Source organism: Chinchilla lanigera, unplaced genomic scaffold (genome assembly GCF_000276665.1).
Source record: "Chinchilla lanigera isolate Chin_1 unplaced genomic scaffold, ChiLan1.0 scaffold00053, whole genome shotgun sequence".
NCBI classification, from domain to species: Eukaryota; Metazoa; Chordata; class Mammalia; order Rodentia; family Chinchillidae; genus Chinchilla; species Chinchilla lanigera.
The window spans coordinates 3,699,634-3,727,134 of record NW_004955454.1 but is presented as its reverse complement, the minus strand read 5'-3'; the positions used below and the strand labels follow the sequence as shown (position 1 = coordinate 3,727,134).

At 37.5% G+C, this 27,501-nt stretch overlaps 1 protein-coding gene and 2 pseudogenes across 13 annotated transcripts in view; 2 read left to right on the top strand and 1 right to left on the bottom strand.

The window, feature by feature from the left end:
* The window catches only part of Erc1 (ELKS/RAB6-interacting/CAST family member 1), a 451,367-nt gene that overhangs the window by 309,142 nt on the left and 114,724 nt on the right, over positions 1-27,501 (bottom strand). For 5 of the 13 annotated variants that reach the window (XM_013520186.1, XM_013520187.1, XM_013520190.1 and 2 more), the window contains exons 4-7: positions 24,224-24,298; positions 16,943-17,098; positions 15,461-15,553; positions 11,675-11,842 (exon numbers count right to left, since the gene is read on the bottom strand). In XM_013520186.1, coding sequence (XP_013375640.1) covers positions 11,675-11,842; positions 15,461-15,553; positions 16,943-17,098; positions 24,224-24,298 — 492 coding nt within the window. The remainder of the gene's footprint in view (positions 1-11,674; positions 11,843-15,460; positions 15,554-16,942; positions 17,099-24,223; positions 24,299-27,501) is intronic. The other 8 variants (XM_013520192.1, XM_013520191.1, XM_013520189.1 and 5 more) reach the window with 2 other exon arrangements.
* Positions 2,794-22,868, top strand: LOC102022668 (annotated as a pseudogene).
* Positions 8,311-9,436, top strand: LOC102018364 (annotated as a pseudogene).

The window sequence follows — 27,501 nt, the reverse complement described above, 5'->3', positions numbered from 1 at the left end:
CCTTCTCTTTTTACTCTTGCAATGGTTTTCCACATTAATATCTATTTAAATGGTATTGAACTTTTTTTTTGTTGTTGTTGTTTTGTTTTTTTGGTTTTTCTCCGGTACCGGGAACCGAACTCATGACCTTGCGCTTGCCAGGCAGGCGCTTTTGCCGCTGAGCTAAATCCCCAGCCCCTTAAATTTCATTTTTAACTATGTAGTTTCTCTTTTTTTTACACTGAGGCCTTTAATGAATTTTAGAGTTCATTATTTTATCTGGCATGAGATGGGTAGCTAACTTTATTTTCAATATAGCATAGCAGCTTTCTAATAGTTCATACTAAGTAATGGTACCCCATCCCTATAAATGTCTCTGGTTTCACATTCTCTGTTCTTTATATTGGTCCAACTGTCTTGTCCTGTGCCAATACCATGTTGCTCTGAGATCACTTGCTTTATTTGGTTTGGTTGATAGCCTTCTAGCCTGTATTTGTATCTAACAGGAAGATTCTCTCATCTCTTTTTATTCACTTTAATGTTAGAGTAGCTTTTCATCCATATAAGCTTTTTAACTGTGGTAAAATACATGTAATATAAAATTGGCCATCTTTTTTTTTTGAAACATGGTCTTGTTATGTAGTTCATGCTGATCTTGAATTCACTATGTAGCCGAGGCTGGCCTCGAACTTGCAGCTACTAGTCTCCTGCCTCAGCTTCCTGACTGCTGGAATTACAGGCATGCACCACCAAGAGGACCATCTTAATCATTTTTAATTATATAGTTCAGTGTCCTCACAGGGCAAGGATCTAGAACATCTAAAACAAAAACACAAACACCTGACAAAATTCCAAACCCTATTCTGTTCACAGTGTTCAGTTTATTTTTATTCCAAGCTGCTGTTATAGCCTGTTTTGTTCACTACTATACTCCTTACCAAGTATCCACAAATAACTAATGAAAGGATCAACTAGTAAATCTTTCTCTTCTTTCATAATCTCTTGTCATGAAAGATGCCTATCTCCTCTGAAGCTACATAAGTGTAGCATCCTAAATTTGAGACTACATCCTTTCCTCATCTAAACCAATATGAATTGTTTCCTTTACTCCTTCATGTTCTGTTTTGGCAGATCTTGAATCTCCCAATCAAACAAGTCACAGTCTGTAATAATATACCATAATTAGCCAATCAGAAAAAAGGGTTCTAGTCCCCAAACTAATGCCAACTAGTTGCAGGAAACTTCAGCATGTCAATTACTCTCTCTGTAACTCAGATTCCTCATAGAAAGGAACTGCAGCATTATTATCAGGACTATGTTTTGGAAGTTTAAATGGTCAGTATTTGAATCCCAGGTAGTAACAGTAAGTCATTGTAAACTCAATCTCTGTATGCTTCAGCATGCCCATCTATAAAATACTTCCTATTCAATGGTATAATTCCTATTAGAAGGTTATTGTAAGACTTTCCCTTCTGATTTTCACCTTTCCCCTTCTCTCCCTTTCCAGGTTGGGCTCCCCCCTGCCCTTCCCCTCTCTCCTCCTTCCAAAGCCTCTCTCCCTCTCCCTACCCCTACTCCAGGAACCACTGCCAAAGAGAGCTTGCTTCCAGAAGCTAACTGTCAGGGTGACAGGCAGCACTGCAGAGACACTTCCCCACTGCAGTCTGCATGAGGTGAACTGCCACAGACTACCCACTATCCTTTCTGAAGTATCTCTCCAAATTACACTTCATAAATACAGTTAAGACTTCACCTGTATGGATGAGGCAATATAACTCAGCCAGAGATCAGGAGTCCACAGAGGCTATTCTATTCTACTGCAGAAAATGTCTAACAGTAACCCTGCTCAAGAGACTGTTCAATGAATGATCAGGGGAAAAAAAATGGTGAAAGACTCTGTAAACAAAAACAAGTTTATATGTTAAAACTTCAAAGAAGAAACTGAGAAAGCAGATAAAAGTACCAGTGTGTGTCAAGAGACACAGAGGCAGGCAGCCAACCATAGTGATACCAGAAAAAGAGCCAAGTTTAATTCCAAACTAAAGTTGGTACACAGTTTGGCAGTATGCAAGCGGTCCTCTACTCCATTTGCTGACGGACCACTAGAAGCCAAGGATATAATTCAACTGCACATCAGCTGTCCACCCGTTTGACAAAAAGGAAGAAAAGTCCCCAAAAAAGATGTCTTCAAAAAAAGAAGCCTAGGACAAAAGCAAGACAAGGTCCAAGGCAGATGCTGTCAGGAGAGTCTAACCAAGAATATATGGACTCCACTAGAATAGATCTAAATGAATTTCTTGTAAATACACTGAAAAAGAACCAAAGGGACAGAATGATGCTGCTAAAATTAGAACAGGAATAAACAATTCAAGAAGTTTCCTCAGATGACTTCATATCACTAGATGGTACTACACTAGGTAACTATTTTGGGATGGACCACAATATTCATCAAACTGGAAAAGCGATCATCATCAATAAAAACAGCAACACAAGAATCCTTAAACAAACTCTCAGAACATATAAAGGATGGGAAGAATACAGAATTTTAACAGAGATTCATTCTTAGGAGAAATGATGCCAGTATGGACCAAGATGATAACCTGATCAGAGTTACATTGCAAGATGGAAAGGGAAACAAGGCAATAGAAGAGAGAAGGGCGGAATGTCAAAGGGTCCAAGAGATAGTATTTGCCCAGGAGACTGGCCAAAAGAGATATCTAAATGATATCAGGTAGAAGCAAGAAAGGCTGAGCTGTACCTCAAGCAACTGCCCAAGAAGCAGGCAGTGAACTCAAATGCCTGGAGTCCTGGCCTTAGAGTAGTTGCATACTCCAGACTCAAATGGCTCTACCCAGAGTATGAGACTCCTGTCACCAAAGCCAGCAGCTTCAGTGAAATCTCCATCCTCACCTCAGGTGACAGCATCAGCAACAATAAAAGTGGAAGTGCAGAAAGAAACTCCACGCTAGGCTTGGCAATACATGCCTCAAAGGTATGCAACCTGGTCACCTCAGCCCAGTCTGTCCAAGGTTTTCTCCCTTATCCTGCCTAGCAGCAAAAGCAGCAGCAACTTCTAGCAACAGCTACCCTGTATCACAGGCAGATGACCTCAGCAACCTATCTGGATAAATGAGTCTTAGCTGCCAAGGTTCTAATGAAGCAGCTGACCTGTCTTAAGCTCTGTTCCAGACCCAACTTATCTCCAAACACCCTCAACAAACTAACTTCACCATAGCTTCCACATGAAAGCCCCCTCCATTTTCAAACATTATACCTCTGGCCATGTACCACCTACTCAGCAAGTCCTGCCACCGCAGGGCTACATGTAGCCCCACCCCATCAACACATCCAGGTTTCTTACTACCCTACTGAACAATATCCTTACTCCAACCAGTAATAACCTCTCTTACCTCGTGGCCTATAGCCCTCAACATGGCCAGCAGCTGCCTCAACCGCCTAGCTGCCTGGTTTAGGGCCCCTCAAGTTTACCCAGCAGCAGGCAGCTTACCAACGCCATGAACAGGGTCCAGCCCAACAACCGGTGAACAGCACAGGGCACCACACATAAGACCTGGTAGCTTGGGACACTCTACTGCATTCCTACCAAGTCCCAGTGAGCAGTGACTTGCAAGTGGGGTCCAGTCACCTTTCCAGCAATCCATGTAAGTCAATTTGTGCAAACAAGTCTCCCAGTGGCAGATGTACCCATGTAGAGCAGCACGATCCCACCCACTCAGAAGAATGGTATGAACCCCACTATGGGGTTTCTGCAGCTTGGTTGTGAGCAGTATCAGATGCCTCAGTCTCCCTTTCCCTGAAGTCTACCAGATGCCACAGCAATTCTCAGGAGTATCACCTTCTGGGCCAGGTGTGGTAGTCATGCAGCTGGATGTCCCTAATGGCCCCCAGCCTCCCCAGAACCTATCCATGGTCCAATAGCATCACTGTAAGTATTATACCATAGAGTGGCAGGATCAGAAGCCTGGAAACCTATACAGCTCCGACAGTAACTCCCAGGCCAATACACAAATTAGCAGCAGCCCTGTCACATCTCCTGCTCAGTCTCCAGCCTCAACAATGCCTGCACAGAATTCAGGCCCCTCCCTGTCCTCACACAGTTCTCCCTGCCTGAAGGTCCAGCACAGGCTGATGGGTGCTACTCCCTCTTGGGCTAGCCATTATAGTACAGTATGTCCATCTGCCCTCCCTTGTTCTATGGCCAATCAACATATACAGTACACGAGGGACAGAGTGGACTGAAGCATGTAAACACTGGCAAGAGATAAGCACTCAAATCTACTTCCTGGGAGACAGGAGATGCTGTCCTGCAGCTGGTGCTGGAGATGACAGAACTCCCTAAAGGCATCACCATACTGAGACAGTCAAACTCTACTGAGCTCACCTTGTCCGGAGCAAAGATTCAGCAGCTCGAAGACACTAAGGGGTAGATGGGGAGAACACGCCACACAACCACCACAACAACAGAACTGCCAAGAAGGGGTACCACTGTGACCTCACTGCCTTCTACACCACTGTAGCTAAGTTCCCCAGCCCCTTGGCTGCCCAAAATACCTCCCTTAACCTCAAAAAATCCGTGAGTTGTTTCAAACTTCAAGTACGAAACAGCTACGACCTGAGGTTCCTGGAGCCAGCCAGCTCCCAATAAACAGAAAAGAGGAAGAGACTGACACAGCAGGGGGAGGGGAGCAGGGTGCAGGCGACGGAAGTGAGAGGTGGGAAATAAGAATATGGACACCAAACTAAAGCCTAAGACATTAAGGATGCAGGAACAGAGACAAACTCTCACTGGTACTGGACCCCTCCTCGCTCTCGTCACAGGTCCCCGCTTCCTGCCCGGGTGGGCTCCTTCTGCTTCCCCTTGTTGCTCATCCTCTTCTCATGCTTTTTACCTTTTATTCTCCCATAAAATTAATTTTTTTCATAATTTACTTTTCATAATTTTTGGTCCGATAGAATTGGGAGGGTCCCACACTCCCTTTGTTTCCTATTTCCTCATCACCCTAAGCTCCTTTTCCTTTTTTTTTTTTTTTTAAGTCTTTATGAATGTATTTACATGGACAAAATTAAGAAAAATAAAACTGGGTTCTACATTCTGTCACTCTCTTGTCTTGTCTCCTCAAACCCCACGGAGTTAAAATTAGGGACTTCCCTCCTCCCCAGAACAACTGCATATTGTTTCCGTGAGCTTTGTACCACAGTAAAACACAGTGGTGGAGACACAGTATTTAACTGCACATACAGCTGTTTGCTGGGTATGTCACTGTAAATTTTATTTAATTTGGTCTTCTGTTCGTTTGGGGGTAGCCATCGGGGGGTTGCTTTTACATATTAAAAAATAATTCCATGGGGGCAGGAAAAAACTAAGGAAACAAAATTAGGCACATACAGAAAGAACTTAATATTAGATGTTATCACGTATATTTTTTAAATTATGGGAAGAATAAACAATGTCTAAAATTACCTTCTAGATCTTTTCTTTTTTTTTTTTTTTTTTTTTTTTTTTGCACCAGGAATTGAACTCAGGACCTTGCGCTTGCCAGGGAGGCACTTATGCTGCTGAGCTATATCCCCGGCCCTTACCTTCTAGATCTAAGAATGTATTACTAACTCTAAATATGCTGAGGAAAGGAGAAGGCTAGACTGCAGAAGCAGCACCCTGGAGTACTAGGTTAGGACTACAAGCAGGTATATGTCAAAGCAAAGTATCCTAACATTTCAGCCCTACTGCCTGGACAACCTAAAGCTAGGGCAGTTCATTACTTTGTGCTCGGTGCTGGTCCTGTGACCACCTAAGAAAAAAAGATCCTGTTACTATGATGTGGATGATAATGCTTATCTATAATAAACAGAATCCCATAACACAATTTTCTGGAGAAGGAAAAGCACATACTACTTTGAAGCACTAAGGTAGACATTATTTTAGTTTATAAGTAAAATTAGGTCAGCTCTGCACACTGAGAAACCATCTTAAAAAACTCAATGAGATATCATGGTATGGCACGATGGTTTAGGAATAAGAAAGCAAGCATAAATAGAAAATCACTGAAAATACTATAACCAGCATCAAAAGTCTCAGGAGTACTAGTGAGAGCAAAGCGCCTATCAAGCATAATGTGCTAATAAGCACTTCTAATCCTCAGTTATTAAAGCAAAACAATACTTTTCTACCTAACCTATGCCATTTCTATGAGGAATAAATAAGACAAAAGATCAAATAAAACAAATGTGCTATAACTGCAAGTTGTATGGGAATATTTTTAACCCACTGAATTTTAAGTCTCCTTGCATATTCAGAAGAGAAATACCTAATTCCATTTTATCCATAATACTCTTAGGAAATTGGTACTGTCATTATCTTCACTTTATAGTAAAGGAAATAAAAGCTTAAAGAGATAAAGTAACTCATCTATGGTCACACAATGATGAACATACAGGCTTGGGCTTTAGAAGTCCAGGTCTGATGCCAAAGCCTCTACTTTTAACCATTATGTTGCTAAATCCAGTCCACCTCTGAGAAGGTCAACAGATTAAAAGAGATGTTTATAAAGTAGGACCATTTCCATATATATTGTACAATGTATAACAACAGAGGGCCTTGTTTTACGTACCTCAAACACGTCTTTTCTCATATCACTTTTTGCCTTAAAGATTTTTAAAATTTAAAAAAGCTCCAAGATACACATTCTTTATCATATAAACTTAATTTAGCAATTTTAATGTTAGATCAAAGTCTAGGATAGCAACAGAGAAGAGCACAAAATCAATTACAAGCACAATACAGAAATATAAGAGAACATTCAATGAACTCCTTCAGACTGTCTTCCATTGAACTGTAGTGTGTAAAAGACACTTTGGAAAAGGTGACTTGTCGAATGTCACCAGAGAAACTGTTGTACAGTAAATGCTAATAAATAAGCATTGTACATTCTTAAAATCAACCCAAATTCAGATAGCAGTTAGCTTTCATATTCATTATTTAGGATGAGATGGTTGTATTTAAGCAGCTGTCTTACCAACTTACTAGAGTCATCACTGAGACTCAGCTACTCCCACAATGGCTAAAAACAAATATAAAAACCATCCAAGAATGATGACAAATTGAGTCTTTATTCTCTATGGTAGAAGAAACCAATCAGAGCCCATCTATGTGAGACCTACCTAATAAGAACATTGAGTTGGGTAAAAGACGAGGATGGATTGCCAAGGGGGAAATGGCATTTATTAGACTGTGACAAGCTTTTAAATGTTTGCATTATCATTTACCAACTGTTTGGTTTTCCAGTTCGCACACCTGCCACCTCTGTCCAAAGCTATCGCCCGAGCAAACTGAGAAGCAAGGCCCACCTCTAAGACACTGGCGCCCTCTACTGACCCTTTTGTAGCTCTGCATGCACAAGTTACTTTTGCAGGTAGTATTTTACAGTTTTATATTTGTAATTATTGAATAAAATAGTCCAATAAAATATAAAAGAGAAGCTATTCTCAAAAAAGTATGTCAATGAAAAAAACTACATTCTTTTAAAAATATCTATATATATACAAACTAATTTTATTATAATTATAATGATGATGACAATGACAAATATACGAAGCCCATGCTATGTACCAGCCACTATACATGCATAACCAGTTTGATTTAAAAGCTAACTTGCAAGTTAAGTGCTACTATCTATTCTCTTCATGTTATAAATGTAGAATTGAAGTCCAAACTCAGTAAATATGACTACAGAGCCAGAGCCTTAAACCACTACTGCATCTTTTAATTTTATAAGCAAAACATCTCTGTGAGATACAACTGACCTGACACCATGACAAAATATGATTGTAAAAAGTTTAAAATAACCATTACATCACCCAAATTTCTTGTTTACAGCAAATCTGAAATGGACAGACAAAAGAACATGACAGGAAATAGTTTTGGGCTTTTCCCTATGCTGTTACCCATTCCGCTCTACACCTGAAGATTTTGGTAGTACAGAACTATGTTATTCTTTTTCTCCCTATGCCTCTTTTTCCAGATTATGTCCTTATTTATCTATTGTCTGGTTTTCTAAAAGGGAAAATAAACCTAATCTTCATCACATGCCTTATCTTCCTTCTATAAACCAGAACTATTTACCTATTCTGATTTAAATTACATATTTCACTGAAATTTTTTAAAGTTCTTTATATTAAGACAGTAAACCCAAATACCATCATCAATTCCTTGTCCTTATCACAGGTAAAAATTTGTCTGGAAATAAACGGGAGAGGGCAGCACAGAAGGCCAGGGCGCTGAGGGCACCACACAGATACACAGCTTCTTCTAGCATGACTGTGATACGATCAGCAGCCACAAGAATTGGTTCCTGTGTCTGGCACTGTAGTGCTAGAGCCGGACCACTGCCCACAACTATAGAGCCAACATGGCTACTGCATCTACTATAGCCCTTGTCATTTCATAGCCATAAATGAACCACAATGCTTCTACAATGAGTCCATCACCTTCCTTTATAACTGGAGTGGAACGTATCTTGCTACAAAATGGAACACAGTCAGCAAGCTGGTGATAGGAATCAGAATCAGTGTCTGTATCTTCATCATTTTGGCCAAGCTTTTGGTCATGGGGGCTATCTATGTCAACCATCCTTCCCATTTATTACTTAATGGCTAACCTGGCTGCTGCAGACGTTTTTGCTGCATTAGCTTACTTCCACATAATGTTCAACATAGGACCCAATACTTGGAGACTGACTGTTAGCACATGGCTCCTTCGTCAGGGCCTGACTGACACCAGCCTGACAGCTTCTGTGGCCAACTTACTGGCTGTTGCAGTTGAAAGGGATATTACAGCCTCCTGCATGCAGATCCACACCTACATGAGCAATAGTCGGGTGGTGGTGGTCGTTGTGGTCATCTGGATGATGGTTATTGTCATGGGTGCTATGCCCAGTAGGCTAGAATTGTATCTGTGATATTGAGAATTTTAGAACATAGAACCCTCTACAGTTCTATGTTACTTAGTCTTTTGGGCCATTTTCAAGTTGGTGACCTTTTGGGTATGTTCACCAGAGGACTATGAGAATGTCTTGGCACAGTTCTAGACCCTAACAGAACTGGGATACCATGGTGAGTCTTCCGAAGACTACAGTCATCGTGCTTGGTGCCTTTATTATCTGCTGGACTCCAGGATTGGTCTTGCTACTCTTGGATGTGTGTTTCCCATGGTGCAATATTCTGGATTATGAGAAATTTTTTCTCCTTGCTGAGTTTAACTCTGCCATGAATCCCATCTACTCCTACCAAGACAAGGAGATGAGTGCCATCTTCAAACAAATCCTCTGCTGGCAGATCAGCAGAACACCAATGGCCCCACCAAAGACTCCAGCTGCTCGGCTTCCTCCCCCACCACACCATCTTCGCCAGAGTTCACAGCAATGAACACTTTGTGGTTTAGAAAGTAAACTAAGATGGGAAATCAGCTGTCTTCTATAGAAGGATGAACAGCCTTTCCCCACCCAGTTTCTAGGCCAAGGTAGAGAGCAAGAGAGAAGAGAAAGACACTTGTGTACTTTAACACTTAGTTAGTGTTAGTTAGTTAGTTAGTGTTTAACACTAACCAATGTATTTATTCCTAGACCATATAAGACTTGAAACACATGGAAAATTAGCTTATGTGATAACCCTCATCCTGATCCCCATTCCTTTTGAATATAAAAAGTAGAGTTCTTATGGTAGAATTCAGAAATAGACTCAGGAGTGTCTATTTAAACTACATTAATTAGACTTTAAAAGATTTTGTGTGATTTAGCGCAAGTCAAAATAAATTCTGACTGGGGCCAGGGATATATAGCTCAGTGGTAGACAAGTGTAAGGTCCTGAGTTCAATTACCGGTACCAAAAAAAAGAATAAATTCTAATTCAATCCACAACTTCATTTACATACAGGGTTCCCTTTTTTATTTTTTAAGGATATATTTCATTTAGTAAACATGTTTATGCCTACCAGTATGCTTGTGATAGGTAAGGCAATAGACTTAAACTACCATGATTTTAATTTTTTTCCTTTTTATGAAAACTGTAAATTAGAATTATTTTTTAGAAAGCATGCATGTAATATATGTAAACAGTATGCTTTACGTATGAAGATAAGAAGATACTAATTTTAAATCTTCTAGGAAATAGAAGAACCTAGTTTTAAAAACCAGTATCTGTTTAGGCTCTGAAAGAAACAATGCTGTACTCACAATATTGTATTTTTACTAAAGTTTTACAATGTCTTCTTCACCTTTTACCTTTAATAAGAAGATAAAAACTATAAAAAAAAAAAAGCTATAGCTATTGCAAAAACACTGCTACTGCACTGGATAGGTGGCACTTGTAAGGAAAGCCAATTAAATTACCCTTGTACAGAAGAAATTCAGTGTTTACTCTAGTTGAGAGTAACTTTTTAATATAATAAAATGAATGAGAAACAGTTAATTGTCATAATAACTAAAACACCCTAATAAAACTAGTAAGTTGAATTTTTTTTTTTTTAGGTTATCCAGCTCTTGATAGCCACAGCTATAATGTAGAAGAAATTCTTGAGGGAAATGCAAAGAAATCAAACATGCCAAGTGACTAAAGGATCAATGTATTAAATGGCTTCTGTAGCAAAGGGATTGAATGTGTCAGGACATGACTGGTTCAAGAGTGTTCTTTAGGAATTACCCCTGATGAACTGATGCCATATTAGGTGACACATGTTCAATATGTTGTCCAGGGACATAGTGATTGAGCCAGTGTCTTGCAACATGCAGTGAGGAAGTAACAGAGTCTTGAAGCAGGTTTGGGCACATTGGTAGAATGTCTAAGAGAAAGAAATCTCAAGGAAGGATGGCTGTCTAAGGAGGAGAAGGTCAGTATGTGATTAGGCTTTGAACAGCGAGGGTAGACTTCTAAGAGGCCCATGATGCAAAGAATGTAGGGAACTAGTTAGTAGAAAACTGTTTGCACACCCTTTACGCCAAACACAGAACATTTTATACTGGATGCTAAAGGAAAGATGGTGGACTTTTACTGATGTGCCTATTTTTATAGAGGAAATACGTACTACTGGAAATTAAAAGCTTACTAGTTGGACCTTAATAAATCATTCTCAATCGAAAAAAAAAAAAAAGAAGAAAGAAAATCTGTCTGAGATTGTACATTTCTACCTGAAATCAGGGCCAAGAGCCTAGATAATTTTCTAGGATTCCTAAAAACATTAACCTTATGTTCAAATATTATTTGTCTATTGATCCATGGCTCTAAACTAGATTTAGAACATTTATAAATTCTATACTTCCACAGTTTCTCTTCATGAAGTTATTCACAGCCATCAAAAATTAAAGGAAACTATGTGCAATCCAAACACAGGGTAACCAAGTTCATTGTTAGGCATAACAATTAAAAACAGCTTCTAAATTAATGGCTGCTTTTTTACAATTATTATTTCCCTTGAATAGGTAATGAAGAATATACTTTGAAGCACAAACCAGTTTTATTAATCTAAAAAATGAAACAAGATTGTTCTATTTTACTACAATAACTGATCACATTTCTAAAAAATCCTTACATTATCCTTATTTTCCAAACATAACAAAAACAATGAGTAGAGGTTTACGAAAAGGTACCACGGAAACACTCCAGAAAAATCCCAGGATTCTTTTACCTCAGTCTGTAGGATGGCAGCCCTCTGTTCCTTAGCAGTCAAGGACTCTTTCAGTACTTCAATATGTTGCTTACTGTCTGAGAACTGATTTGTGAGCGTTTCCAACTTTGTCTGCAAGGCCAGTAGCTCTGTGTCCTTTCTGGAAAGCTCCTGTTTCACTTGGCCAATCTGGAAAAGAAAACACTGTAAGGATAAAAAGAAGCAACCACCTCTAATCTGGACTCATGACAGATCTAAGTCACAAGATATGAAACTTAATGCAACAATAATTGTATGACAGAAATACTCAGGGGCTAGAAGTACACTTCAGTGGTAGAGTACCCGCCTAGCATGTGCAAGGCTTTGGGTTTGTTCCCCACCACAGCAAATAACCAAATAATTATAATAAGATATATTTCTCTTTTGGTATCACCTAAGCCTGGATCCACCCCTGTCCCCCCAAAAAAACTAAGCCAAGTTTATTCAACAAACAAGGACGTTTCTGGTTTCCATTTATTGTCTTTAAATAGTCTCTGAAACTACTTAAAAAAGAAATGGAAAGAAAAGATATTCCAATTCACTTAGGTTACTAGTAGGTAGCAGTTCACACCTAAATATCACTGAACTGTTAAAATATTTTCCATTTTCCTAAGTCAGACATCTCCAGAACATGATATATCAAATGAAAGAATAGTATAGATATAAAACAAGAAAGGAAGAAAGAAAGAGAGGAAGAAAGAAAGAAAGAGAGAAACAGAGGCAGGAAGGCAAGAAGGAATTTTCTAAAGCTAGTGCTGTACCAGGCATGGTGGCACATGCCTATAATCCTAGCACTTGGGAGGCTGAGGCAGGAGGATCACTGTAAGTTCAAGACTAGCCTGGGCTACATAGTGAGTAAGACCATCCTGAATTATAGAGTGAGACCCTATCTCAAAAAAAAAAAAAAAGGTTAGCGCGGTGCTTTTTTACATTAAGTTTTACTTTCCTTCTCAAACAAAAGTTTCATAACATTCTCATTTTTAAAAGTTACTTTCAGTGCTATAAGGCATTGCCAGTCTTGTGACCTTCTAAAAATCCTATAATTTTCATAAGCTATGTGTCTAGAACTTTTAAAAAATTCAATCTGTAATTTTCTATCAACTAAATGGATAAAAGTATGTGACGTAAATAAAAGAGCACGCGTAAAAGCGCATCCTGTAAGAACCTTCAGTATCCTAAAAGGATAATCCATAAATCAATCAATAGATACCATTCATCCTTCCATAAATATCTCTCAACATAAAAAGTATTTTCCTCAAACATATTTACATTCCTATTATTTCTAAAAATTTTTTAAATAGTCTTTTATCCTAATTTAAGCCAAAATAATAGACATCAGATCTGCTTTTTTTTGAGACAGGGTCTCACTATGCAATTCAGGCTGGCCTCAAACTTGTGGCAATCCTCCTGCTTCAGCCTCCTGAGTGATGGGATTAGAGGCATGTGCCACCACACCCAGCTGAGATCTGCTTTTAAATTACGCGTTCCAGCCGGTTGTGGTGGCGCATGCCTGTAATCCCAGCACTCGGGAGGCTGAGGCTGGAGGATCACTGTGAGTTCGAGACCAGCCTGGGCTACAAAGTGAGCTCAAGGCCAGCCTGAACTACATAGCGAGACCCTGTTTCAAAAAAATAAAAATTAAAAAAAAAATTACGTGTTCCATCCAGCAAGGCACTAAAAAAACAATTCAAGGTATAAATCTGACAATAAGTTGAGTAATTTTAGTATCACCTATGAAACAGCCCTTTATTTTTAAAAATTTTAATATATCTACAGTATTTCTCATGGGAAAATAAATTTTACTTTAAAATTAAGACTTTTAAGAAGATCAAATAAAAATAAACTTCCAACTCAATCTTCTGTTTTAACAAAAAGATGAGCATTTACTTATACACATAAAATTCCTGTTTACATAGTTATTCATTCTGTAAGATTTCTGAATATTTACTGTATGCAAAGTACTTGAGGGTATTTATGATATTCTCTGACCAATAAGTATTACACACTAGTATTAATCCCTAACACAGAGACTGCACTAAAAATGCATTTGCTATATGAATAAATATTCAGGAGAAATATTCAAAGCGTTACAACTTCTTTAGTAAAGAACTAAGGCTTAAAGATCATTAAAATTTCCATCTACTAACAATTACAGAATCAAAAATAAATATAAAATCTGAATTTCCTTAATATTTGCATTATTATTTAAGTTCCACATATAGCCATACCAACTTTAAAGACTGAGAAAAGGAAGAAAATATTTTAAGAGCAGAATTTAAAAGCACAACTTTTCCTAAAAGACTAAGGAGGAAAGAAACATTATAAATGGGAAGCAAATATAATATATAGGTCAGGAGGACAAGGCTTTGCAGTCAGCCACGTTAGGCTGAGCTAGCTATGTGTGCCTCAGCAATTACCTTACCGCTCTTAAATTTTTGTCCCCAGCTGCTAATATGGAGAAATTATATCAATGCCACTGTGTTGTTTAGGGATTCAATAAAGTAATGTATGAAATGACTTTACCCTGTGGTTTGACACAACAAAGAAATGAATAATAGTAGCTATGAAAAAAAGAAGTTATAGATCAACATTTCTAGACACTAGCACCAGAAGCCAAATTAGACTCTCTCAACAAAATATTTCAGTTTTTTTATCTCTCCTATAAAATGGCCCCAAAACACACCAAATTAGCACAAGTGTTTATTTTTTAACTTTACATTCACGTTTTAACCAGAAATTGTTTCTAGCAGCCATTTTTTCCTGACACTTTAGCAAGTGTATACATACGCAAATATAAGGAAACAGCTTATTGGCACCCTTTCTGGAATCACACTTTCTGCTTGTGTAAAATCAAACCCTGCCTCTTACTAGCTGTGTTTTCCTAGGCACCATTCCGTTACCTTGATTTCCTCTGTAAAACTGGGATTAAAAATCTCAGCAGGTTAAAGAATGTTTATGACATAAAGATCAAAAACTTTGGGTATGTTTAAACTTTAAAAACTTATTACACTAATGACAAATTGTCAAGAATGATAGGGTATGTTTGAAATGAGGGAGTATTTTGGTGATGTGTCCTTTACTAAAATAAATTTTTAGAATTTAAATATTCACTGTATTTTTGACCACACCTCGTAAGTGTATGAGTTAGTTATCTTATTATTATTTATTGTTTTGAAATTTTTAATTAATTACACAGGTTAAACTAGATTTAGACAAATAAGTCTCACACTAATTCTAATTTACTACATAACTCTAAATAAGCTTGTCATTTTCCATATATCTGCCCTAAAGAAAATAACATTTATGTTACAAAATCACCCATTAGAACTTAAAAGGTAACATCTATGTAAGAAGACAAAGCACTTAAGAATTTCAAATTCAAATAAACTCTGGGTGATGGGCCTTACACATCCGCATAGTTCTGTATCTAAGAAGAAAACACAACCAACATTTCTATAAATCCACAAGTATCTATTTCAATTAATAATGGGTTCCAAAAAAACAAGCTTTGAAATAGCATCCATAGAGTGGCACAAGCAACAATAAAGAGCCAAGTATAGCGCTTCCAGAACACATGAGGGCTCGGTGCACACAAAGCTGACATGTGGGACAAACTAGTGAAGAGGAGGAATTGGTTAAAGAGCAGAACAGGCTGGTTAGTGCTAGTGATGGGCAAAGCTGCCAACCATAGAAAAGTATAAGCCACCCAGAAGCCAGAGCTAGCAGGTCCCACCATGGGACCACAGCACACACAGAGGTAAATCTTACGGCAAAGACCTCAGCCTGAAGACCAGCTGCTCTCTTTTTCAGCTCCTCCCCTTGAGCCTCTTTCGAATTTAGTTCCTCCTTCAGTTGCTCTACCTGTCACGACATTGTTATTCTTTTTTCACTCGTGTCAACTTAGTTCTTCTTATCTGTTTTTGACCCCAAGAGGCCACTGCAAATAACAATTAACTTATATAACACAATCAAATCTGTTCCCCTAGTTTCCTTTTTTTTCCTTTAAGACAAGGTCTCCCTTTGTAATTCAGGCTGATCTCGAACTCACTATGTTCACAGGGCCCAGGCTGGCCCTGAACTTGCAGCAATCCTTCCTTCTTATCTACTACACGCTGGGCCCTAATTCTCTCTCCAAAGGGACATATGCATATGGTTTTTCTATTTCCATAGGCCTTTTTAATGGACTAGAATGTGCTAATAAAATATGAAGTACAAGCAGAAATTATATGACTATGTATTTTGTTCACAAATTTGCATAAAGAATCCAAGCCAACAGAAAGTTGGATATATGAATTTTTAAGCTTTAAACTTCGATACTAGCAAAAATCAGTAACAGATTATTAAACTACTAGAGGAATAGTCCAGATTCATGTCAGGTATGGACACTAAAACAAAAGGTGAGAAATGGGAGAGGGAGCTACAACTGTGTCATTCTTTTACACAACTGGGAATGTTTCAGTTTTCAGTTCTGAGAAACTACAGAATGCAGTTGGAATATACTTTTGGAGAACATGGTTAAGAAATATTTTTTGTATAAACTTTTATCGTTACCATTATGATTTTTAATTAAACCACTACTAAATGGATAAACTGATAACTATAATAAGCTAAATCCTCCAATTTGCCTAAACAGTTTACACTTACAATCACAGTAAGTGACTTTTGATCAAAGGAAGAAATATTGTAACTGATTTTGAAATACAACCAACAGATCTCAGTAATAGCTACCTTACTGTACATATGACTGAGTGTACATGGGAAGCAATAAACCTGATAGCAAACAGACCTTTCCCAAGGGTCAGAGCAAAGAGAACTTTTCTTTTGGAAGTGTATTTAAAGAGGAAACATCGTTTCATTTAACATATTTTTGGAAAAAAAAAAAGCTGGATTCAGCCTCTTGGACTTTTAACTTTAAAATACTTCAGAAGAGTTAAGAAAACTGGAGTCTTACATAGCTGGAAGCCTTAAAATGGAATATATTCTATTTTATTACCTCAAAAATACTAATAGATACAAAAAGCTAAAGTGTGATAACATATATTTAACAAGTAATTTTCTTTCAAATAAAAACTTGCAATAACTACAGTGTCAATAACTCTGGCTTTAATTCTGACTTTAATTTCATTTCAAAAAAAAAAGCCCTGAAGTCTGACAAAACAGTGAAAGAGATCTTTATCATTGCTAATGAGGTAAAATAGTTTGAAATTTTCAAATTTTTCTTTAAAGCAAAAGTATATCACACATCATTACCTTATTTTTCATAAACTTAGAATGGCTCCGATACACCTCCATTTGCTTCATTTCTTCCTCCCGTTCTTCCGTACTCAAAGCCCCATTTGATTTCAGCATCTGAATTTCCTCTTCCAGGTCTCGAAGCCCACGCTCCATAGAGGAAATTTTTGAATCCTAAGGACAATAAAAGAGTTAAGCGTTAAAGTAGTCACAAAAATGCAAAGAAACTGAATAACCAGATCTTTTAAAATGTTAAAATTAATAAATATAAATAAATATACATAAAACTGCTGCCTGGCACTTGGTGCCTTGCTTCTAAAATATATTCTTTATAGCCACCTGGAAAGGAGAATTCTCATAGAATTTTTCCTGTCTCTCCAGTTCTCTACCCCTTCCATTAAAGCTAGATTAAACAACTTAAGAAGCAGAAGCAATGGAAAAAATGGTTAAAATTTCACGATACTTTATGGTCAACAAATTTCTAGTAAAAAAGTTATAGTAACAGTAAGCATTCTTTAGTTCTAGTATTTTACTTATGAACCCTAGAAGACCTATTTCAACCTCAAAGGAGGGGAAAAGAGCATTTGCATAAAGAGGAATTTTATACAATAATGTTTATAATTTTAAATATATAATAAAAAAACACTCCATTGCAGAAAAGCAAACAAAATGAGTAATTACATTAAATTACTTTTTATAACGTTAGAAATCTTACTGTCTATATTTCATTATTATTGTCTATAACAACAATGTCTATATTTCATCCATATATTAGAAATATTTGATTAGAAATATTTCATTAATTTTGAAAAAATCATAGTGGCACATTCCTGCTGTCCCAGTAGTCTAAAAGCTGAGGCAGGAGGATCACTGAGTCCAGGAGTTCAGACCAGCCTGGCAAACAAACATAGCAAAACCTCTGCCAATCAATCCATACATACACACATGCATACATACATACATGTACACACACTTTTCTTGTAAATCAACACCATTACCACAAATATCTTTTAGTAGTACATCCTTCTGAATTCAACTTTTGCTTTGTTTAGTTTTGATTTGTTTTGGTACTGGGAATCGAACTCAGGACCTTGCACTTGCCAGGCAGGCACTTCTGCCACTTGAATTCAAGTTTTTGACTTGGTTTGTAACACTAATTTATCCCTAGATTACTTCAGACATTAGCAATTACAGGAAAACCTATATCTGTATTCTCCACCCTTATTCATCTAAGCAATAGAGACTTTTTTAAAGAGCACAAATTAAGGATAGCTTTTTTTACTTGGCATGTCTGAGAAAAAAAAATCCTGTAGGAAGCAATTTTGAGATTGATTTCCATTTCCACTTTACCGTAAAGATTTCTTGGTTGACTTTACTTGCTCACATAATTCCTAGAACACAAATTATTTAAGTATCTGTCTTAAGCGAACTCTAACTAGCTATTTTACAGTCTGGGAGGGGGAGAAGGGAGGATGTACTCCTGTCTCACTCATCATACCTTTAATAATAACACAGCAATAACCAAGGCATGGTGTCACACACCTGTAAATCCTAGGAGCCTGGAAGGTTTAGAGAGGAGAACTGACAGTTCAAGTCCTGCCTGGGTAACTTTGTGACTGAGACCCCATCTCAAAATTTAAAAGTAGGGAGTGGAGTATAGCTCAGTAAGAAGGCTCGGGACTCAACTCCCAATATCATTTTTTTTTTAAATCACACAGCAAAAATATTCTTTTACAGATATATTTAAACTTGTACTCTGTTCAAAATTACATGTATTGAATTAATATAGAAATATGTAAACCAGGATTTTGATTTACTCATTTAAAATCAGCCTCATATCTTTCCCCAACCCTTAAAAAAACTACTTCAATTTCACTATCTGAAATTCACTTTTAAGATTACTAAATTATTCAAGTATCAAGATATATAAAATATATTCATATAACAATTTTTATAATTTTCCACTACCTAAAGTACTAGGCATATGCATGTGACTAAAAGTAGCCAGCAGTAATGAAAGGGGAGAAGCTAAAATGGGGAAGTATACTTCCAGCACAACTGGGGTTCTACACAAAACAACACAGCCCCCAAGTAAGAACTACAGCTCTGCACATCACAACTGTTAAAGCATCTCCAGGCCCCTTGCAAAAAAAAAAAAAAAAAAAAAAAATCCATTTTCTCCTCATCCCCAACAATGAGAAAGAAGCAGCTCTTAATCAAATCAGCACTTTAACTACTACCAATCATGTACCTTAAAAGCTCTTCCCCAAAACTGTAGCTCTGAAAACCCTGAGGCAGGCACTAACTACCCAGAAACAGAATCCACCACACTGTGCTCTGAAATAAGGCAAAATCAAGCCCGATACTTTCAACTGCTGAGGTGAGTACCCATTCAACTGTTACCAAGACTAGATTTATTTGATGATGGTTGTTCCAACCAGTTTTCTCACTCCTACAAGGCATATTAATTATAAAGAAGTTCCCTTTTGTTGGGTATGACAGCACATACCTGTAATCCCAGCACTTAGGAGGCTAAGACAGGAGTACCACAAATTTAAGCCCTACCTAACCTATCCAAGATCCTATATTGCAAGAACCTATCCAAAAAGGAACACAGAAACACAGGAACACACACACACACACACACACACACACACACACAGAGAGTACCATTATTTTTAAAAAATTATCATTTACACATTTATTCAAATTAAACTTATACTCTGTTCAAAATTAAATATACTCAGCTAATACAGAGATATGTAAACCAGGATTTGATTTACTCATTTAAATTCAATTCCACAAGCAAGTTCTTTTTTGTCTTACTTCTCTCTACTTCCTCACCCTCCATCCCTCCATCACTGATAACCAATCCCACTGGGCCTACTGAATTTCTCCACTCATTGCTAACCACTTAACAGTTTAATCCCAAGCATTACTCAGGCAGTGCAGCGGCAGTGCATCTGTTTACATACTGACTATCCCAAACACTGCTCAGGCAGGTGTCAACCAGTCAATTCTTGTTTGTCCAAGATACACTAATATGTCTGTTTATGTGCTTTATATTGACTATTTTTTGCACACTTTTTTATTTTGAATGTTGTATTCACCTTTGATGTTTGTTTCTAGTGAAATCTAATAGTAAGTTCTGGTTATTTGCTTTTACAATTTGGGTTTATTTGCAAAAAAATAACCTATAATTTTGTACTATAATCTATAAAAACTCTTATCATAAGTACACTAGATATAATTTTTATACTTCTCCAGAAGTCAGTGATATTCTTTTACAACACAAAATGGACACGTTTGGGACACTGACACTGAATAGGAAGTAAGTGCTAAAAGAGCTACAAAAGAAAACACTGAAAAAGGGAGAAATGTAGTATATCAGAGAGGAAAAAGTCTGCATTATGAAGTGGAAAGACAAACAATCTCCTTCTTGTCAACTATTTGTAGTACAGAAATGACACAAATGAAAGAAGAAACAAAACTAAAAACACCCCAATAGTGGTCAACGATTATAATAATTCCCTGGGTGGTGTTGACAGAGTTGACCAACATCTAACAAGTTATCCTGTAATCAAAAAGCAAGGAAAAAAAAATTATTATAAAATATTTATGCACCTTCTGGAACAAACAATATGGAATTCATCTGTTATTTATTCAAAACAAAGAGGTTCAAAAGGTCATTTATAATTTAGATTAGGTCTAATAGACCAAATAATTGCAAACACAGAATAGCAAAACCCCAACCAGGATGTTTATCACTGTGGTCTTCACCATCATGTTTAGTGGGCAGACATTTTATTGAAATTATATCACCCACCGAAAAAAAAGGAAAGGCCATCATGACAGTGTAAAGTGTGTTATTCAAAGAAAGAGAATAATGAAAAAAGAATTCAGAAAGAGAGTAGATACTACTACGACTTTGTGCACTGAATGTTTTATCATACACCATACACAGAAACATTACTGAGCAAATCTGATAAAACTGTCAATTTTTATATTTCCTGTTATATTATCTTATAAAAATTAATGAGAAAATGTGCAATTTTGAGGTATATAATTTCTCCAAACCTTCTCTAGTAACCCTCGCACCATGAAGGGACAAGAGATAAGCCTGGCGTTCTCTTGGCTCCCCAATGCTGCTGCCCTTCAGGTAAAGCTCAGGTCTCTTTTCACTCCTCACGCTGCCATCTAGGAATTTCTCAACACTCCTACCATCCTATGAAGTCTGGCACTTTTTCGCAATCTTCCCTTCAAGCGGCACCATGACCATCACTATAGGATATCAGTGTCAGAATCCTTAAGGTCCTCAATTCCAGTGACTTCGTCTTCCAGTCCATTTCAGTTATTCAGTTTACAGGACTGTACTATGGATCCTTTCATCAACCAGGACTCTCTTCCCAAGCCACTCATGCCCTCATTCTACATATTTCTGTTGTTCAACATCACAGAGAACTCTCCTTCCCTGATTTTTACAATTTCTCTGAACCTGTCAGTTGGTCTGAATCATCCTTCTATATCCTGCATACATTCCAGGACTGATCATACCAATTACTCAGTTATCATCACCCTCAATTTATCTGTTCCCCAATCATTCTTCTATTTCTACCCAGAAACCTTCTAACCCTACTTAGAGCAACACAGTAATTTTTCCTTGTTCTTTCACTGCTGGAGAGAGAGAGAGAGAGAGAAAGAGAGAGAGAAAGAGAGAGAAAGAGGGAGGGAGGCAGAGAGAAAGAGAAGAGAAAGAGGCAGAAAGGCAGAAAAACATTGAAGGAGAGCCGGGTGTGGTGGCACACACCTGTAATCCCAGCACTTGGGAGGCTGAGGCAGGAGGATCGTTGCAAGTTCGAGACCAGCCTGGGCTACAAAGTGAGCTCAAGGCCAGCCTGAACTGCATAGCAAGACCCTATCTCAAAAAGACAAAAGTAAAAAAATTTAAAAAAAGATGGAAGGATGGAAGATGGTAGGTGAAGAGATAAGACAAAAAAGAGAAGAGACATGAAAAGGGAGAAGAAAATTATACCACCTTGAGTATTACTGAGCTCTTTCATTGTCTACTGATCATCTTTCTTCCTATTCCCCCAAAGACTACTCTAGATCTTCATGATTTGCCCACACTACATGCTGCTTTCTCAGCAACTCAGCTATTTTAGTTATGACTTCAGTATAACATTCACTTGACTCCTTTCAGCCACCAGAATCTCTTGTTTCTTGGCAAATTTAACACAACTTAAAAGTTTCACTGCCAGTTAAAGATTACACTTGCCCATTTTGTCAAAAGATGAGTTGAGAAATAATTCTATGAATGTAGATACATTCAGGTGTTTCACTCCTAGGTATCAACAAGGATCAGGAATACATACACAAATAAACCTGTTGTGAATGTTAATAAAACCATGAGATTAAACTATTTTTAAAGGTCCTTATAAGACTGTATTCAAGGCCACTTAATCATCTAACTACAAAGAACACAGAATTCAATAATTTCGAATGAGCTTGGTAAATCATCTCCCCTTTGAGAAAAAAGGTATACATAACATAAGCAAATTTTAAGAAGAAATTATGCAATTTAAGAAAACAGTTCTCATAATTACACTTGAGGCGCACCTATTTACATAAAATTATTTCTATATTAGTAACTATTGTTGTATCAAAAAATATAGAATGAAGGCCCATGATACAAACCACAGTGCAATCTGTACCAAGAAGGCAAAAGGAATCTTTAAAAGTTGTAATTTTTTTTTCTTTTAGAGACAAGCTGCTCTACCAAACTTCTTCAGGCGGAGGATATAAACCGCTACCCCATTCTATCCTCAACTTAGATGAACAGCCAGTACATGCAGAAACTTGCCCCAGGAGGTCACAGTCCAGTTTTTAGAGAAGACAAAGAGAAAAAAGAAGCCTAAAAGAGTCAGAAGTGAATAAAAAAATAAAAATTAAAACTTGGAGTTATTTATTGTCTCATTGTATTCTCTCTCCATTTTCTTCCTTCTATACAGGGCCCTCGCACACCTGAACACAGTGGAATAGCGATCTCAGGCAACATAAGGTCTCTCCACCTCCTGGAGTTAGCTTTTTACGTTTGCATTATGTCTCCTATGGTTTCTGAGCGACAAGCAAACAGATCTGAGCAGGTGGGCCTCAGTGGCAGGCCTATAATAACAGCAGCAGCAGCTAACATGGATTAAATATTTACCAGGTGTGAGAGGCTGTTCAAAGTGTTTTATGGGTTTTAACTAATTTAAACCTCAAAACAATTCACTGGATAGGATTCTTATTAACATTTCTTTATTAATAAAGAAACTGAGGAACAGAGAGTTAGGTGACAGGTTCCATGTCACACAACTGATTAAGTGTAGCTAGATATTCAACCCATGTAGTTTAGCTCTGAGAGCAAGTTCTTACTTTTAATATCATACAGCTTAAAGACTTCCACCTACTCACTAACTTAAAGCTGAGCTTTCCCTAATACAGTCTCTAGAGCCCTGAAGGTCCTCTAAATCCACTGACAAAGTCTGCAGAGTCAAAACTATTTCCACAGTGATACTGTGGTATCATTTGACTTTTCCACCGTGTTGACACTGCTCTAAAGCTATAAAAGCAACAGTGTTAAAAGCAAAACCATTAATGCCTTAGCACAAATCAAGACAATGGCATAAATTCATGCTAAAAGATATGATATTCTTCAGTGTCAGGGACTCACAGCAAGGAAAAAAATGTAAAGAATATCCGTGATAACGAAATAAAAAGTATTACTGTTAATACATCTCAAGTACACATCTTTTTAATATTCTATGTGACAAAATGGGAAGCAATATGAAACCCTTTTGCTGTACACTGAGGTACCATGGATGTCCCCAGCAATAACACTTGTATGCTGCCTTTAGTTGTAAACAGAACTTGGTACTCTTCATGGAACACAATTTTTACTTAAAAAGAACAACTGGAAAAATGTTATTGAGACCTGTTATTTGGCAGGTATCTTCTTAAAATGAAGGGAGTGAGCCTGTCATTTTAATAAAGCTATGGGGTCCTGAGATCAGAAAGTTTAAGAATAGCTAATCTAACGATATTCAAAACAGCTCTTTTTGGTCTGATTTGCATCATGATCTACAACTGAAAGCAAAGGAAATTGAAATTCCTTTAAGGTGTCACTTTTGCTAAGTCAGGATTTCCTTTCAGTCTCCCATAAGTGAAGTATTATTACCAACTAATTTATGAAAATGTATGATGATTTAAAAGTGAAAAGTAACTCAGAAGTGAAAAGTTCTTTATTAGATTCTCACTTACTTTCATCTCAATAACAGTTTGCAGAGCCTTTGTTTTGGCAGAATCTGGGGCGTTCTCAAACCTCCGGTGCATTTCCTAGACAAGATAAGCAAAAGATAGTCAGTTAGGTGTCCAAAGAGAATTTTTTCAGCATTATGAGCATCTGACCTCTTTCTATGTGACCAACTCTGCCTTGTGGATCAGAGCATCCAGACTGCTTTTAGGACTAATTCAATCATGCAGGCAGGTGGGTCCTTGACTCTGAACACCTAGTTATTTAAAATTATTCCCATCAATGCAAGTTACTACAACAGCTGCAACTCCAGCACATCACCAGGTTGATGTTGTACTCTTTCACACAATTCCATGACCTGTATTCAAAACTCCAAACGATCAAAAAAGGGAATTACAAGAGTTTTGTTTTTAAAAGGAGAAATAGAAGACATCACAACAAGCCTACACGGCACAAAGCTATTGAAAGCATCCATGTAGACAACATCTCTTCCATAGTATCCACCCCCAGGATGAAAATCTCTCTCTGGTGGTGCTACAGGTAGAAAGAAAAAAGTAAGAACATTTACTATGTTTCTGAATGTTTAATATGTTTTCTAAGCAGTTCAGATTTAGAAAATGTCAGAGAAAAGTCTGGTTTTTTTAATCCGAATTTTAATGAGTTCAGGATAGGAAGGAAGGATGTTAGGCTCTTCAAGGGTTACTCTGGAATTGCCAGACCACTTCAGGTAATTCTCTGGTCAGATTCTATGAATGTCTCTGACATAATCAGTCAGTACTTCCAAAGTACTCTGGCATTGCCCTTAGTGACCCCAAGGAATCTAGAGATGACTACTCCATCTGAAATAAATCTTTTGTGTACTACATATTTCCTGTTTCCTACTATAATACTGTAAGCTCCACAATAGCCAAGGTCACTGTTTCACATTTACTGTTAGCTCCAAAGTGCCTACAATAGCTGCCACACTATTACCTGCTTAATAGGTACTTAAGGAACGAATACTGAATAAATAATGAATGGCTACCAAACTTTGAAGCATTAGTTGCACAGCTTATCTTTTAGTGCCTTCTGACTCCTGCACTAAATTATGTGTACCTCCTCTCATTTTTCATACAGTATGTTATACTGCTCTCCTTTGACACATTTTGAGTAATTTTCTTCCCTAACTTATCAAACTATGAACTTTGCAAGGGTAGGAAATACACTGTATATTCCTCAGACACTGCCTGACATCTAAGCAACTATCAAAAATTATTTCTCCACATCCATTCACTTTGTATTACATGAATGAATAAAGGAATAAATGAACAAATGATCAGCCAATTTCCATTCTAATCTCTCTACCTAGACCACTCTAAAATATCAAATGAAGACCCTCCTTGTTTCTAAATCTAATAGCTATTGCCAGTTCATGTCCTTTCTGAACTCCATCTAGTAACCAACTTTTTTAAAAAACATAAAGAGAGAAAATCTTTAACGTTTTCAACTAGCTTCTATTAAAGAAGGTTTAAATGTTTGTTTGAGCAAGCTATGCTAGTAACAGACTAGACATATAAACGTGTCTTTCTGCAATGTCTGAATTTACTAAATAACAAATTCACAAACTATATCAATCTTGTCAGCCTTATCAGGTTAATAACTCAAGGGTCACCCACAGCCAATAAGCCAGGCGATCACAGGTTCTCTTGATTCCAATCTTAATTACTAATATCTATTATACTTAAGTCATATAACATTCTACACAATAATATACAGGTTACAAAATAGCTAAGAAAGGGTTAATTGTGGCTACATGATTCTAAGAAAAAGAACTGGAGGTCCAGACAGAGTGTACAGAGATGTAAAAAGTCACTACAGGTGGCTAGAAAAGATTAGAAACCAGACAGCCAGCTGTGGCACACACCTACAATCCTAGTATTCCAGAGGCCTGGCAAAGGAGGATTGTTGTGAGTTCAAGGCAGCCTGCACTACATAGCAAGACCTTGTCTCAAAAACAAAACAAAACAAAACAAAGACTAGAAACCAGGTGAACTTCTAGAAGATGGCAGAGCAGTAAGTTTGGAATACAGATACTGTAAACTAACAATTCAGGGAAGAAAAAGAGTATAGTGGATCCCTGGGACCCAAGGAAAAATCTGAAGAGAAAATTGAAGCCCATGGAGAAAAGTGAAGAGACAGACCACAACACAGAAAAAGGAAGGGGGAAATGTGCACTAACCCCCACCCTCTTCCAGTTCCCAGCATGAAAAACATAGTGAAGGTGGGTTAACTCCAGAGTCCTCCAGAGAGAAATGCACCAGTGGAACACAGCAGTGGATTTTGTGTGCTACAAAAGATGGTGAGTGACTGAAGTCAGACACCATATTAGACAGGGGACAACTGAACCCAGGACTCAGAGCAGCTATGCGATGGCTTCATCTAAGGGCTCTTACTGTTGAAATCCAACCGTGACTGGGTGAAGGACAACTGCTGCAGACATCCAGGGTCAGGGAGCCATGGTCAGGGCCAGAAACACCCAGAGTGCTGTAGGATGAACAGCTCAGGCCCCCACCCTGAAACCAGAGGCCAAAATCAGCCTAAATATTTCCAGATCTGAAAGTATCAGAACCAGGACTGTCACCTAATCCTACTTCAGGTTTCCTAAGATTATCCAGTGCAGATGTGGGCTATGACTGCCTCTCTTGTCTACTAGCAACATTACAGTCATGCCCCATATTGAACACTACCACAAAACTATAGACCCCAGAAAATAACCACAGGCTTGAAATCATAGAAAAATTTCTCTCTCCTTTTTTTTTTTGCTTTTGTTTCTTTGTTGTTCATTTGGTTTTGTTTTGATTTTTGATTGTTTGCTTTTTGGTACAAACACTCTTTTTAGTTTTTTTGTTTTGTTCTTCTTTGGGGTTTTTACTGCTTTCCCTCCTCTCTTAATCCCCAGTTTCCTGAGAGTTGGGTAATTTTTTTCTGTCCTTCAACCTTGTTTCTAACCTTCTTTTATTTCTCTTTTTTCCTCTGATCTCATTTAAATTTTCCCCCCTTGGGGTAAAAAAAAAAAAAAAAATCACTCTACTGAGTGGATATTTACTAACTATAATTTTCTGATTTATGTTAGATCTTCTTATAACTATAAATCTTGTTCTCTGATTAAAGGTGGCAAATTGTTATCACAATTTGTCATTTTCTAGTCTATGCTTAAAGGTGGTATTATTACTGATTATACTACTTTAGCCAAAGTGGGAAAGTTGTTGTGATCAATTGATCTTTCTTATATGTCAATATCTAGATC